This window comes from Myotis nattereri (assembly GCF_964212035.1).
Source record: "Myotis nattereri genome assembly, chromosome: 7".
Classification (NCBI taxonomy): domain Eukaryota; kingdom Metazoa; phylum Chordata; class Mammalia; order Chiroptera; family Vespertilionidae; genus Myotis; species Myotis nattereri.
In genome coordinates this window covers 42,742,381-42,755,051 of record NC_138082.1, presented here as the reverse complement: position 1 = coordinate 42,755,051, position 12,671 = coordinate 42,742,381, and the positions used below count along the sequence as shown (strand labels likewise).

The 12,671-nt window shown below is 36.9% G+C and overlaps 1 protein-coding gene across 1 annotated transcript in view; it reads right to left on the bottom strand.

Moving 5' to 3' along the window:
- LNPK (lunapark, ER junction formation factor) overlaps positions 1–12,116 on the bottom strand; it is a 73,484-nt gene extending 61,368 nt beyond the window's left edge. The window contains exons 1-4 of the mRNA XM_081095622.1: positions 11,967–12,116; positions 6,414–6,502; positions 4,377–4,418; positions 3,438–3,625 (exon numbers count right to left, since the gene is read on the bottom strand). Of these exons, the coding sequence (XP_080951748.1) occupies positions 3,438–3,625; positions 4,377–4,418; positions 6,414–6,440 (257 nt within the window). The 5' untranslated portion in view covers positions 6,441–6,502; positions 11,967–12,116. The remainder of the gene's footprint in view (positions 1–3,437; positions 3,626–4,376; positions 4,419–6,413; positions 6,503–11,966) is intronic.
- Positions 12,117–12,671: the final 555 nt, after the last annotated feature.

Genomic DNA, 12,671 nt, shown 5'->3' with positions numbered 1-12,671 from the left:
ACTGTCAAATAAAAAATGACAACAGCCAACACAACAATAGCGGTCTGGTGTGAATAAATCAATACTATACCTTTTTAATTTTTTTTGTCAGATTGGTAAAAGATTATTCTTTGGTGTCACGTAATTTTAGTAATTAGTTTATGTGTGCCATGAGTTGAAAATCACTGTGGCAGAAAAACATTGCTTGTAGAGTCTGTCAAGATAGAGACAAAGCTTCATGGTTGTTCGCTCTTAGAAAATGAACCAACTCTCGAGGTAATGCGTATCTGCCAGCATAATGTAGAAATACAAAAATTTAACTGTAACCCATATCTTCCCCCTCACTAAGCATTAATACTCCTATGAAATAAGGTCAGCATTTATACTATAATTTCATTTTAGTAAGAGTTGCAAAGATCAGAGACATATATATTATTGAATCTGAAAGGCAGAAAAACAATAGGTTGAAATCACAGCAAGTTCCTCCATATTACAACCTGAAAAGAAGATATAATAAAACCTCAAAGCATCTTATGTAATATATTGATAATCTACCATAAAAGACAATTTTGAAATAGTTATGATTATGCAATATATGCTAAGCCCTGAATCCATGACTTCTCAGTCCAGTAAAAGTATCTGGAAAACCTGGACTCAAGAGATAGTCACTTTTTGCACTTATTGAATAGATTTCTAAGCTGTGCAAACAATAAAGACAGTGATAAGTAAAGCAATACATTTTATTGCTCCTTTTGTCTCCATTTCTTTAAGCAAACCCTCAAAACTTTTATTTCCAAGGGAAAAGAGTCCAGGGATAAGCTTGAGCAATACTCACACTACACACAAAAGAAAATGTCCTTTGGTAAGTCTTCTTCTATCTACCATAACATCCACTTTCACGTTGTTGTATTTTATTTCATGCTTTTTTGATTGTCATCAATCAGAAGGACAATTCTATTCTTTGTTGGGTAACTGTTCTATGTTTCCAAGAGAGAAAAGTTCACTGAAATAGAAGCTGCAGCAGTTGAGAACCAGGTCACAGATATGAATGAGACAAAGTGTGAAATGGCTCTGAAGCTTAGCCAGTCAAGAAATACTAGATGCAGGTGATGCAGAACAGTCAGAGGACACAGTAAGAAGAATAAAGCTTCATACTCAAAATAGTAGAAAGATCAAAATGAAGAAAAACAAATATTTTTAAATAATTGAAATTTTTCTACTTTTAAAAACAATTAGTATATGATTTGCAAAAAATAAAAAATAAAAAAGTCTTCTGACTCATAACAGCAGTTCCAGAAAATCACAGTTTGTGGGTAGCCATTAAAATTAGCACAGTAATGCTAATTCCCTTTCCAAATTTCTTTTCTCCCCTCTTTTTATGAAAAAATACAAGGAAAATGAGAGAAAGCCGCACAGCATTATAAAGTCTGCTACTAGACCTAAAGTAAGAAGCATTCCAAAAGATTTCCAAAGAAAAATAAAATGGCAAGACATTTATTCTGTAATGGTATGCCCTCAATTTTTGGTTCTTTTTTCTACCTACAAAGTTAAAATTTTATAAGCTCCAGGAGTTCCAATTTGAAAACACACCTTACACTAAAGACTAAGACAAAAAAATTTTTATTATAGTAATCCCTAAGAAAAAGATCCTATCCTTCCCCCATGTCAAACCAAAAAAACTAAGAATCACCACCTTGATTCCTCCTTTTCCCTTACCTCTTATTTTCTACCATCAAACTATCTCAGTTTTACTTCCAAAACACAAGTCATCTACACATCTCCACTGCCACTGGGCAATCCAACCCATCTTCCATTTTTAGATTACTTCTATAATAGCCTCCTCCCCATTTCTACTCTTGTCCTCCTCTTAATCTCTACAAAGCAGCACACATGATCCTTTTAAGTTAAATCGAAAGCCATTCTTCCATTAAAACCTTTACAAACTTCACATTTCACCCAAAATGAAATTCAAACTTTTCTCCATGATTCTCCATGATCTAGATCCTGCCTGATTCTGCAAGCTCGCTTCCTCTCCATTACAAATGCCAGATATACCTATCTTTTTGACCCTTAAATAAGTCATGCAATTACTTTACAGATTTTACATTTTTTATTCTCTCTTCTTATACAGGAGAATTACTAGAAAGATCTCTCAACTCTTGAATTTTGGTGTTGTTTTGAGGACTTAAAGAACACATTGAGCCCAGCTGGTATGGCTCAATGGTTGAGCGCCAATCTGTGAACCAGGCGGTCATGGTTAGATTCCCATGCAGGGCACATGCCCAGGTTGCGAGCTCAATCCCCAGTAGGGGGTTGTGCATGAGGCAGCCGATCAATGGTTCTCTCTAATCACTGATTCTATCTCTCTCCCTCTCCCTTTCTCTCTCTGAAATCAATAAAAACATATTTACAAACAAATAAATAAAATAGAAAGATTATCCTAGTGGGTCTAATATAATCTGTTAAACCCTAAAAGCAGAGCTTTCTACACCCGAGGGCAGAATACAGCAGAAGAGTCAGAGAGATACAGCAGAAGTTGAATGAAGATTCTCCCCACAGAGACCCTAGATAAGACCCCAGACCAGCTAATAACCTTGACTTAGACCCGTAAGACCCTATACAGGGAACCAGTCAAGCCTTCTGTTCTCACCTGCACAACTGTAATACAACAAATGGGTGTTGTTTTAAGCCACTAAGTTTGTGGCAGCAATAGAAAATGAATACAAAGGCCGTTCTCTGACCCCCACCTCCTCCCCAGATTGTGTGAGGGCCCCTGTTAATCCTCCCATAGCATTTGGCACTTCTTTTTCATAATATTCATCATACTTAGTACTTAATTTAATGTATGCTGTCTAAACTCTACAGTCAAAAATTTTGTATTTTTGTGTACCATACACCATTATAATCCAATGTCTATGCAGTTGGTACCCATAAAGGTGTATTGACTGAATGGACAAATTTTTTATTCAATTCTCAATCACATTACATCTTCTGTAGTGTACTAAATTATAAAATATTTCTATCATAAGGGCCAATTGTTTTATAGCAGTGATTAAAAAGAGGAGAAAACAAGTAGAATGAGTGGAATATATTCAGAATCATTGGGGCAGGTGTTCCTTTTGTTTTACAAACCCTCCCTCACTTGCCACTACCCACAATTTGAAATGCCCATTCCATTCCCAATACACGTAGGGAAGATAGACCTCTATTAGAGAATCACAAAAGATTGCCAGAGTCTTTATTACTAATGTCACTGGGTCATATTCCTCAGGTATGTTGAACTATATGAAAAGGCTCAAAACATCATTTTATTTTTTTAAAGAAATATTTTTCAAAATGCAAAAACAACACATATTTATTCAATCTGAGACATTGCTTTTTTTCTAATTAAAAAAAGACTAAATATATTAAAACTAATCAGAAAGAGGAAAAGTCAACAAAAAGAACAATTTACTTACATCAATGGGAAAGTAAAAAATGGGAGTGTCATGGCAAGTCTTGCTGTAAGTTCATCGGGAAGATACCACAAGTATACAATTAAACATGTAAACAGATAGAGAATTGAGGAGTAAAGAATTAATCTTCCAACCCATAATTTTTGTAGTCTCTGATTTTTTTCCCTAAATTCTTCCAATGCTTGAATTTCCTGTTAAGAGAAAATTATTTTATACTATTTAATCTCAAATTTCATAAACATGTTGATAAAAATTTTTCATATGATAGAGATTATATAGAAAGAACTCTTAAATTTCAATAAAATAGAATATCTTAATATTTTAAAATAGAACATATGAAAAACTAAAATTAAAAATAAATAAAAATACCTATTCTGACAAATCACTTTTTTAAATGCAATATTTTAAGATACCGTTTCTAACCTATCAAAAATTGGAGGTTTGAAACTAGCATCAATAAATAGTATTAAATCAAATAGGAATTCTCCTGTATAAGATCTATAAAATATTTGGCTATAAAAAGAATTCATAAATATTGAAACAGTGATCTATACTATATTTTTCAATCCATTCATCACTCTCAGTATTCCCAAGAAACAGCCATTTTTAATAATCACAGAAAGCATAAAAAGCTGTGAAGTTTGCAGGCTAATAAAAATTGTTGCAGACTATTTTATAATCTACTTTATCCACCTGTAACATTGATTTGCACAAATGCTGTACACATCTAATTCCATTAGAACAGGCACTATCGCTTGGCACAATCTTAAATCAGTGATAGACTGGATTTTTTTGAGATTATGTAAATCAGAGTTTTCATGCTTACTCTCTATCATCTCTAAATTCCCATACCAGATCTAGTCTCCAAAATAATATATACTAAAATAGTATTTACATAATACCTAAAATGGATTTAAAACACCCCAGAAACAAAGAACTTACCTTATCTATATTTTCCAGAACTTCTACAGTTGAAGGTTTTGTCTGTTACAGAAACAGAAATGAGACACAGCATTAAAACTTGGTATTGCAAATTTAGAAACACCTTGATTTATATAATCATAAAAGAACACTTTAACTGAAAATTGTTTTTTCAAATGCTGTCAAACTATATATATTCCTGTTTATTTATAAATAAAATTTAGATTTAAAAAATTATAATTATAAACAAGACTATATAAATAAGATTAAATAAGCATTTTTCACTTAACGTCTTTTTAGTCCTAGAAGTACCTTTAACTGATAGCTCCATTTTTACCATTCGTAAACACAATAGAACATATTTTTATCAAGAGAAACAAATTTTCCTCCAAGAAAATTTTCTCAGATATTATTCAAAAAAAATTCATATATTAAAAATTCAAGACTAAAATTAGTCTTATTTTCTATTGCTAAAACGTCAGTTAGGACTCTGGAGGTCTAAATCATTCTGAATTCCTAAAGTACTTCTCTGAAGATCAGATTTTAAAAAGGCATCTAAAAATACTTCATTAAAGCAGAGCTTGCCCTGGCTGGTTTGGCTCAATGGACAGAGCGTTGGCCTGTGGACTGAAGAGTCCCAGGTTTGATTCAGGCCAGGGGCACATGCCTGGGTTGCGGGTTCAATCCCCTGTGGGGGACCTGCTGGAGGCAGCCAATCAATGATTCTCATCATTGATGTTTCTTTCTCTCTCTCTCCCCTTCTCCCCTTCTCTCTGAAATCAATAAAGAAATATATTAAAAAAAAAAAAAAGCAGAGCTTGTTTGTTAAAGGTGTTTTTAATACCACCTAGAATAAAAACCAGCCAAAATGACTCATACAACACTTGAGAAAATGTTTACCAATTATATACTCAACAATCTAAGTGAGTAATGAATATCAATTCATTGTAGTTCCCACAAGAGTTGTTAACATTAGGTTGAACCATATGAAACTGCTATTTATGTAAGTCAAAGCTGTTGAAAATTGGCAATTTCATATGGTCCAACCTAACACAAGAGACAAAAAAAATAGATAAATTTGATCTTCTGTAAAAAGATTTCTAAAGGAGGGCAGGGGTAAATATAATGTCAATCCAAAACAGAGCAGTTCCAGCAATAGCTGAAAATTAAATTGTGTAGCAAGTATTACTAGACTCCATTATTATGGTAAAAAGGAGTCTAAAATAAGCAAAGTAATTTTTCCTAGACCAGTGATGGTGAACCTTTTAAGCTCCGAGTGTCAGCATTTTGAAAAACCCTAACTTTAACTCTAGTGCTGTGTCACATATAGAAATGTTTTGATATTTGCAACCATAGTAAAACAAGGATTTATATTGTTGATATTTATTTTATATATTTAATGCCATTTAACAAAGAAAAATCAACCAAAAAAATGAGTTTGCATGTCACCTCTGACATGCGTGTCATAGGTTCGCCATCACTGTCCTAGACTATATTACCTCCTCTTATATTAGAGAAGAATATTTATCAATGTATTTTATATTTTCTAGCTCTAAAGTTGAGCTATTTCCTCTAAAGAATTAACCAATTAAAATCAGACTGCATTTTTAAATCTGTTTAACCTATATTTCCTGAAAGTATATTTAGTGTGACTTCAGTAAATATTTGCAACAAGTTTTAAGCAAAGAAATATAACCTGTAAAAACGTAAGTACTGTATAAAATACTATTTTCAACTATCTTTCAAATAAGATTGAAATTTAGGTATTATGAGAAAAAAACAAGAAAAGATAACTACTCGTACATGAATACATAGAGACAAAAACAATTCATAAGTCAGAATGAAAAAATTGTTAAACAGAGACATTAGACACCTATATAGCAAGTAGAACTCTGAAGTCCAAATAAAAAACTAATTTCTAAGAGAAGAAAAATTAGAGTCAGGGATAATATCAAACTACTATTCAAGTATACATCACAAAGGAGACTCTCACAAATAGCTTTATTGGACACTTTCATATCAGACTAAAAAGTTGACTGTAAAGAAAAGTTAACTTACCCTCCATCGGGAAAATAATCCACCCATCTTTTAATTGTAGAAACTGGGCACAATGATAAATACCATCAATTGTCCAAAGAAATTCCCAGCTAGAAATAAAACAAGCACTTAAAAAATTTAAGTTACAACACACAGCCTATCCACTATAATTTAGATGTTGTAGTACTCCTTAAAAATACTATAGAAGATTAATTTCTTTGGACTCCACTTATGTGAAATTATAATTTAGACAGTCTTGGGATAGAGTCCATCCTTTAAAAAATCCTTTCTTCCAAACTAGGACATATTTAAAAGTGAAGATAAAGCTGGAAAAGCTTTTTAATGGCAAGGCATTTTAGAAGTGTATATTTATACTACTTTGCAATTTTCTGTTCTTTAAAGTAAGTCCCCGTATTGTTCTTGTCAGAAAAGTTTTAATTTTTATTTTCATTCTACATGACTAAACACAACTTTTTCTTTCAGCTGTCTCCAACTAGTTATTTGAAATTAAAGGTATTTTACAATGTTTAGAATAATATCACCTTACAAGTAATAATATAGAAACCCAACTGCATTTGAATAAGAAAACAAAGTTTTCAAGGCTACCTGTGACCTTGAGTAAATCATTTCATGTTTCTGAACCTTAATTTTCTTTTCTGTAAGTTAGAGTTAATGCTATCACTTTTCACAGAATAGCCTTCATTGTTACCATTTTATAAGAAAATTAAGTTAAAGAGGTTTAGTGATTTGTCCAATAGCTCAGAAAAAAACATTGCCAAAAGCCACTCTATCTTCAGAGTTCTCATCTGTTCACTACTGTTTAAAACCCAAATAAACATTTCTCTCTAAAACTGTATCTAAGTCCCCCTCAAGTTAGTTGATCTTCATGTCAGCTATCTGTATAGCCTCTTCATTTAGCTGTTTTTCTATTACTCTGAAATGTGTTCTAATATTACCATATGCTTGAAAATGTATCAGCAATTATATTCTAAGTCAATTTACCAGTCAATAATTATACAATTTTTTATTCTTTTAAGTTGAACCAGTGAAAGTACACTTTCAAACTTATATATATTTTACCAGGTTATAGTTACATACTGCCAATGTATAAAACTATTTCATTTCCATAAAATAAAAAGTTGGGTCATGATTCTTAACATTTTTTAAAGCATATATGTAATAAAAATAATAATAATAACGCCAGTACCAAATAAGTACTCTCTGCAACACTACTAATAGGCTAGAATTAGCACAAGCCATACCTATCTTGGACTTTTTTGGTTAGAGAAGTAACAAAGAGCCTAACTATAAAATACTTTCACTTACAGAATAATTTTTACAGACAGAAATAACTATAATCAGTCCCAAAATTTTTTGAAGTTTATAAATATAACGAATGTTATAAGCCATATTTAAGTTGCAATCTAAATATTATTAATCCTTCAATATTAACTCAATATTCAAATTTCTAAATGCAGTTGTAGGAAATCCAGGAACTTTAATGAATGAAAGTATACATTTCTGAGTTAAGACATTAAATAGACCTTAAAACCTTCTTAAGATGCTAAAAAATAATCAAGAAAGATGACTGGGAAGGGGAGATTCAGATGAACCACTTTAAGTTGGTATTTGCAAAGTATACATCATCTCATTATTTTGAAACTAATGTATGGTTATCTAGTTTTGTACACAACTGACCTACACATTTTGATTTGTAACAGACTTACATGCCAAGTTAAGTTTGTAGCCATCACAAATCAGAATTTTTAATATTTGAAAGTAATAACAACAATGATAATATCAGTTAAACACTTGCTAAGCACTTACACTCTAGCAGGCCCTAAAATAAATGCTTTATTACATGAATGTTATCATTTAGATACTACTATTGCTCCATTTTATAAATGAGGAAACTGAGGCTAGGGAAGTGAAGTAATTTATTAAGGCCCCAAATATATTAGAGCCAGACACATTTTAGTTTTGATTTTTTTAAAGCAACCAGTTAACACAAAATCAGAAATAAAGTCTAGTTTATATATGTGATTGAACTATCTATAATAATAAAAGGGTAATATGCTAATTAAACCAGATGTCTTCCTGAAGTCATTCCAGATATCCTTCCTGACCAAGCCGGGGCCAGAGGGAAGCCAGCCTGGGTCCTGGGTGCCTGTGGGTGGCCCGAGGGAAGCCAGCACAGGTCCCGGGTGCCTGCGGACGGCCGGAGGGAAGCCAGCCCAGGTCCCAGGTGCCTGCGGGTGGTCGGAGGAGGGCAGCAGCCAGAGTCCCAGGTGCCAGGGTCCCAGGTGCCAGCAGCCAGGGGAAGGAAGGCCTACTCTTGCATGAATTTTCGTGCATCGGGCCTCTAGTTTATATATAAAATACATGAAAGCACCTGTGCCATTCTCATATAGCTGGTAAACAGAGATACTGAAGTGGAAAATAAGTTATAAACACAAGAGACAGTGTTAGTATAGTATATCATGTAGCCCAATTCCTTCATTTGATTAACTTTGAATGCATAAATCTGCGTGGAAGAGATGCTAATGGTTTGCCAAAATCAGGCAACTCCAGCTAGAAGCAGAACTGACACTAGAAACCTGCAGGCACTTCCTTTGTTTATTGTATAGCACTTTTAAAATAAGTATAATGTGAAATATATGCATAAAATTGTAATTAATACTGATTTTGACATCAATTATTTGCTTGGAGAATTGTTTTGGAATTAATGAAACAAACTATGGCTTAGCCTTCAAGATCCCTGAAGCAGAGGATTGTGCTTTTCAATTTGTCCTCTAAAACATTAGAGTAACAGTCATTAAATGCCATATCTATGCTTTCAGGCTCATAATCAAAGAACCAGTAAAACCCTCATTATTCCAGCAATTTTCCTAACAATTTCTGGTATTTGTTAAAGAAGCTAACTTACTATAATGCACATGTAATGTTATAAAGATATAAAAGTATAACAAAGTTAAATAAATCAACTATTTCTCTATAGCTTTAATTTCATACCTCTTCTATTTTCAAACACTTTTTCCCTCCTTGCCACCCAAACATCTTAATTCCAATTCCTGTGACCCATTACTTACTATAAAACCTTGGGCAAATAGGTTACCCTCAGTTACTCAATATCTTCATCTTCAAAGGAGGGATAGTTAAGGACCGTCTTAAATGTTGAAAGGCTTAAATGACATCATGCCTTCAAAACGATTTAAAACAGTGCCTGACCCATATTAATTTCTCAATACAAATTGTTGTTTTAACTGCTATGATCATTGCTGTTTTCCAGCCCATCTCTGCTTCCTTTCAACACATGGAAATTACATTGGGACCAAATAACTAGCATTTCTTTCTGAAGTATAAATCAATGTGCTTGTCCTTGAGTGGACAGATGGCTCAATTTCAAGTGGCTTATCCCCAAGAACTCTCCCATGAACATGTACAGAGAGCCTCTTTCCACTCTGATATCATAATGGGACTTGACATGACCTTACAAACGAGGTGCATCTAATATGTTTTCAATGAATAATAATGCCCCCACAGTACATGATTTTTTTTCTATTAACTGCAATTCACACTCAGGTTTGGATGTCAAAATTTAAAATTTTGGGGCATGTTATTTTTAGATTTTTCAGCTCATTTCAAGTCATATTAAAATAATGGAGTAGAAAAAGTCTAGGTTCAAAATATGACTCAAGCACATACTAGCTATGTGATCTTGGGTAAATTAAATTCTAAGCCTCAGTTTCTGCATTTGTAAAGTGGCAAAAATATCTATACTTCACAGAATTATTGTATGAATTAAATGAAATTATATATCACTTGGTACAGTATCCAACAAATTTTAAGTGCAATGTAGCCATTGTCATTACTATTACCAGAAAACACATGTAGTACAGACAGTACTTCTAATATGAACATATTTCTTTCTAACTTCCTATAAAGAACCTGCTTCATAATTTTAAAATTGCAAAATAAAATTGCAGGGTTTTTTTACTGAAATTGTATTGCGCTCATCTTTAGTATAAAAAATAAACCAAAGTACTCTGCAGATTCTTCCATTAAAATAACATGTAGGCCTTTAAAAGCAAAGGAAGTTTAGTGTTATGTTTATCAAGTTTAAAACTTAAGTAGAAACTACTCAACCACTATCAACAGTACCTTTATAACACAGTGTATGTACTACTCAATTTAAGATTAAAAGTGGTCTGTTCCAAAACTCTAACTTTCGAGTACATAACTGAAAAGGCATTTCTGAAATATCTCAAATTGCCACATTTATTGCTTAAAAATAAAATTACTGAAAAGAAGTACGCCTCCAAAAGCACTTTTACTAGATGATGATGACGTTCTGGTCTTCATGGTAGGCCAATGTTCATTCTGAACTAAACACTACCAAAAAATGATGATCTGATTAGAAAGTTTTTTATATGAAGTTATGAGAGCCAATAATGTCCTCCTCCTCTTATATCCTTTTCCGATTTAACAATATATAAACACTATATGAAATTCTAATTTTAAATGCATCACTCGTATTTGTTTAAATGTGTTCAAAATCAACTTGGTCCTCCTACAAAGGAACTGTGGGGACAGCTGAGGATGAGAGATTAGCATTCCCTGTCAGTTTGAACATAAGCCTGAAATCAAGCGTATGCACATCCACACAAAACCCTGCAGAACAGGGTTAGTTCTGTCAGTGGTGACGCCCGGGCCCCAGAGAAAGGAGAAAACAGGTGACGTTAGGCATCACAAACCAGGAGCTCATTAGGAAAAGCCGACCCCGGGAAAGTTGGTGAGTCACAGGTTTTACTTAGTCCGGCGAGGGAGCCCTCAGCAAAACGGAGTTAGTTCACCGGTCCCAACTCCCTCTCCATCCCCAACACGCAATATTAAAGAGTGAAAACTACCGGTGCAGACTCGACTTGCTCTTCTGCTGCCATGCTCACGACAGCTGAGCGCCCCTGCCCGTGCCCCCACCCGCTCCGGGGCCCACCGTTCCTCAGAACAGGACAACCGCCGCACACCGGCTTCCCTACACTGTACACAATCCACGCCCACACGCCGGGGCCGAGCCGCGTGACACTGACAGTTTTCGGTCCCTCCCGATCTGTCCGACTCCTGGCGCCTCCGAGCAACTCAGAAAGTCGGGGTCGGACACTGAACGCCAAGGCGCGGCGGAGGGCCTGCTGACCCCCCGCCTCCACGCAGGTGGGCCGCAGAACCGAGGCTCGGCTCGCCTCAGCCCCCACCCCCCGGGTGCCCCGCCCCACCCCACCCCCGCCGCGAACAGGGCTGGGCACCACCGCCCCGGGGAGAAGGCGGGGGTCTCCCGCATTCCAGAACCGCCGCGGCCATTGTGCGAGGAAACCAAGGGCCCGGGCGGCGGGGCTGGGTCAGCGCGCAGCAGGGAGTGGGTTTGCCGGGCCGCCACCGCGGAGCGCTTAGGCCACTCGGCAGGGGCGGGGGCGGCGTGGAGGGCGAGCGCGGGCACCCGGAGCGTGTTTCCCAGGAAAAAGCTCAGCGCGCCTTCCCGCTGCCAAGCCCTCCCAAGTGCCCTCATTGTCAGCGCTTTACCGTCAAGAAGTGGGCACAGCCCGGCGCTGGCGTCCGCCTCGGCCAGCTTCGGCCGCCACCGCGCAGCCCGCCTCCTGAGCAGGCAGCAGCCGCCACTGACAGAGCCAGCGGCCCGGCCAACTCCTTCCCATCAAACCCCGCGCTCCCGCCGCCGGCCAATCGGCGCCGCGGCCGGCGCGCGCCGCGCCGTCACGTGACTGTGAGCGGGCGGGCCGTTGGGGAGGGCGGGCGAGCGGCTGTCCTGAGCGCGCCGCCCCCGGTGACTTCACAGCTAAAGCGGGTGCCGGTCGTCGGGACCCCGAGGTGGGATGCTATGGATTTTGACTCTTACCGATACCATTATTCTCCTTCTTCCTCTGCCTCCTCAGCCCGTTCTGCAGATCTCCTCGGAGAAAGCAAACGCCCGAGATGGGTCCTCTAGGACCATCACGAGCGAGGAATGGGGTTGAAGGTGGAGGTGGGTGCGGATGGAAGGTTCTCCTCCCTGAAGAGTCCCCCCTGGTCGCCGTCATCCGGCGGGTAGCAGAGCAAGTTAGTGCTACACGTCATAGAAGAGACCAGCCCCCCCCCCCCAAAAAAAAAAAATGGGTGAGAAAACAGCCAGGAGATCCTGAGGCTCCTACCACCAAGGACGTCAAGGAGTCACTTGATAACTGCACGCTCACCTCACGTGCGTGGTGAGCTTCCGATGCCAAGTGAGGCTGA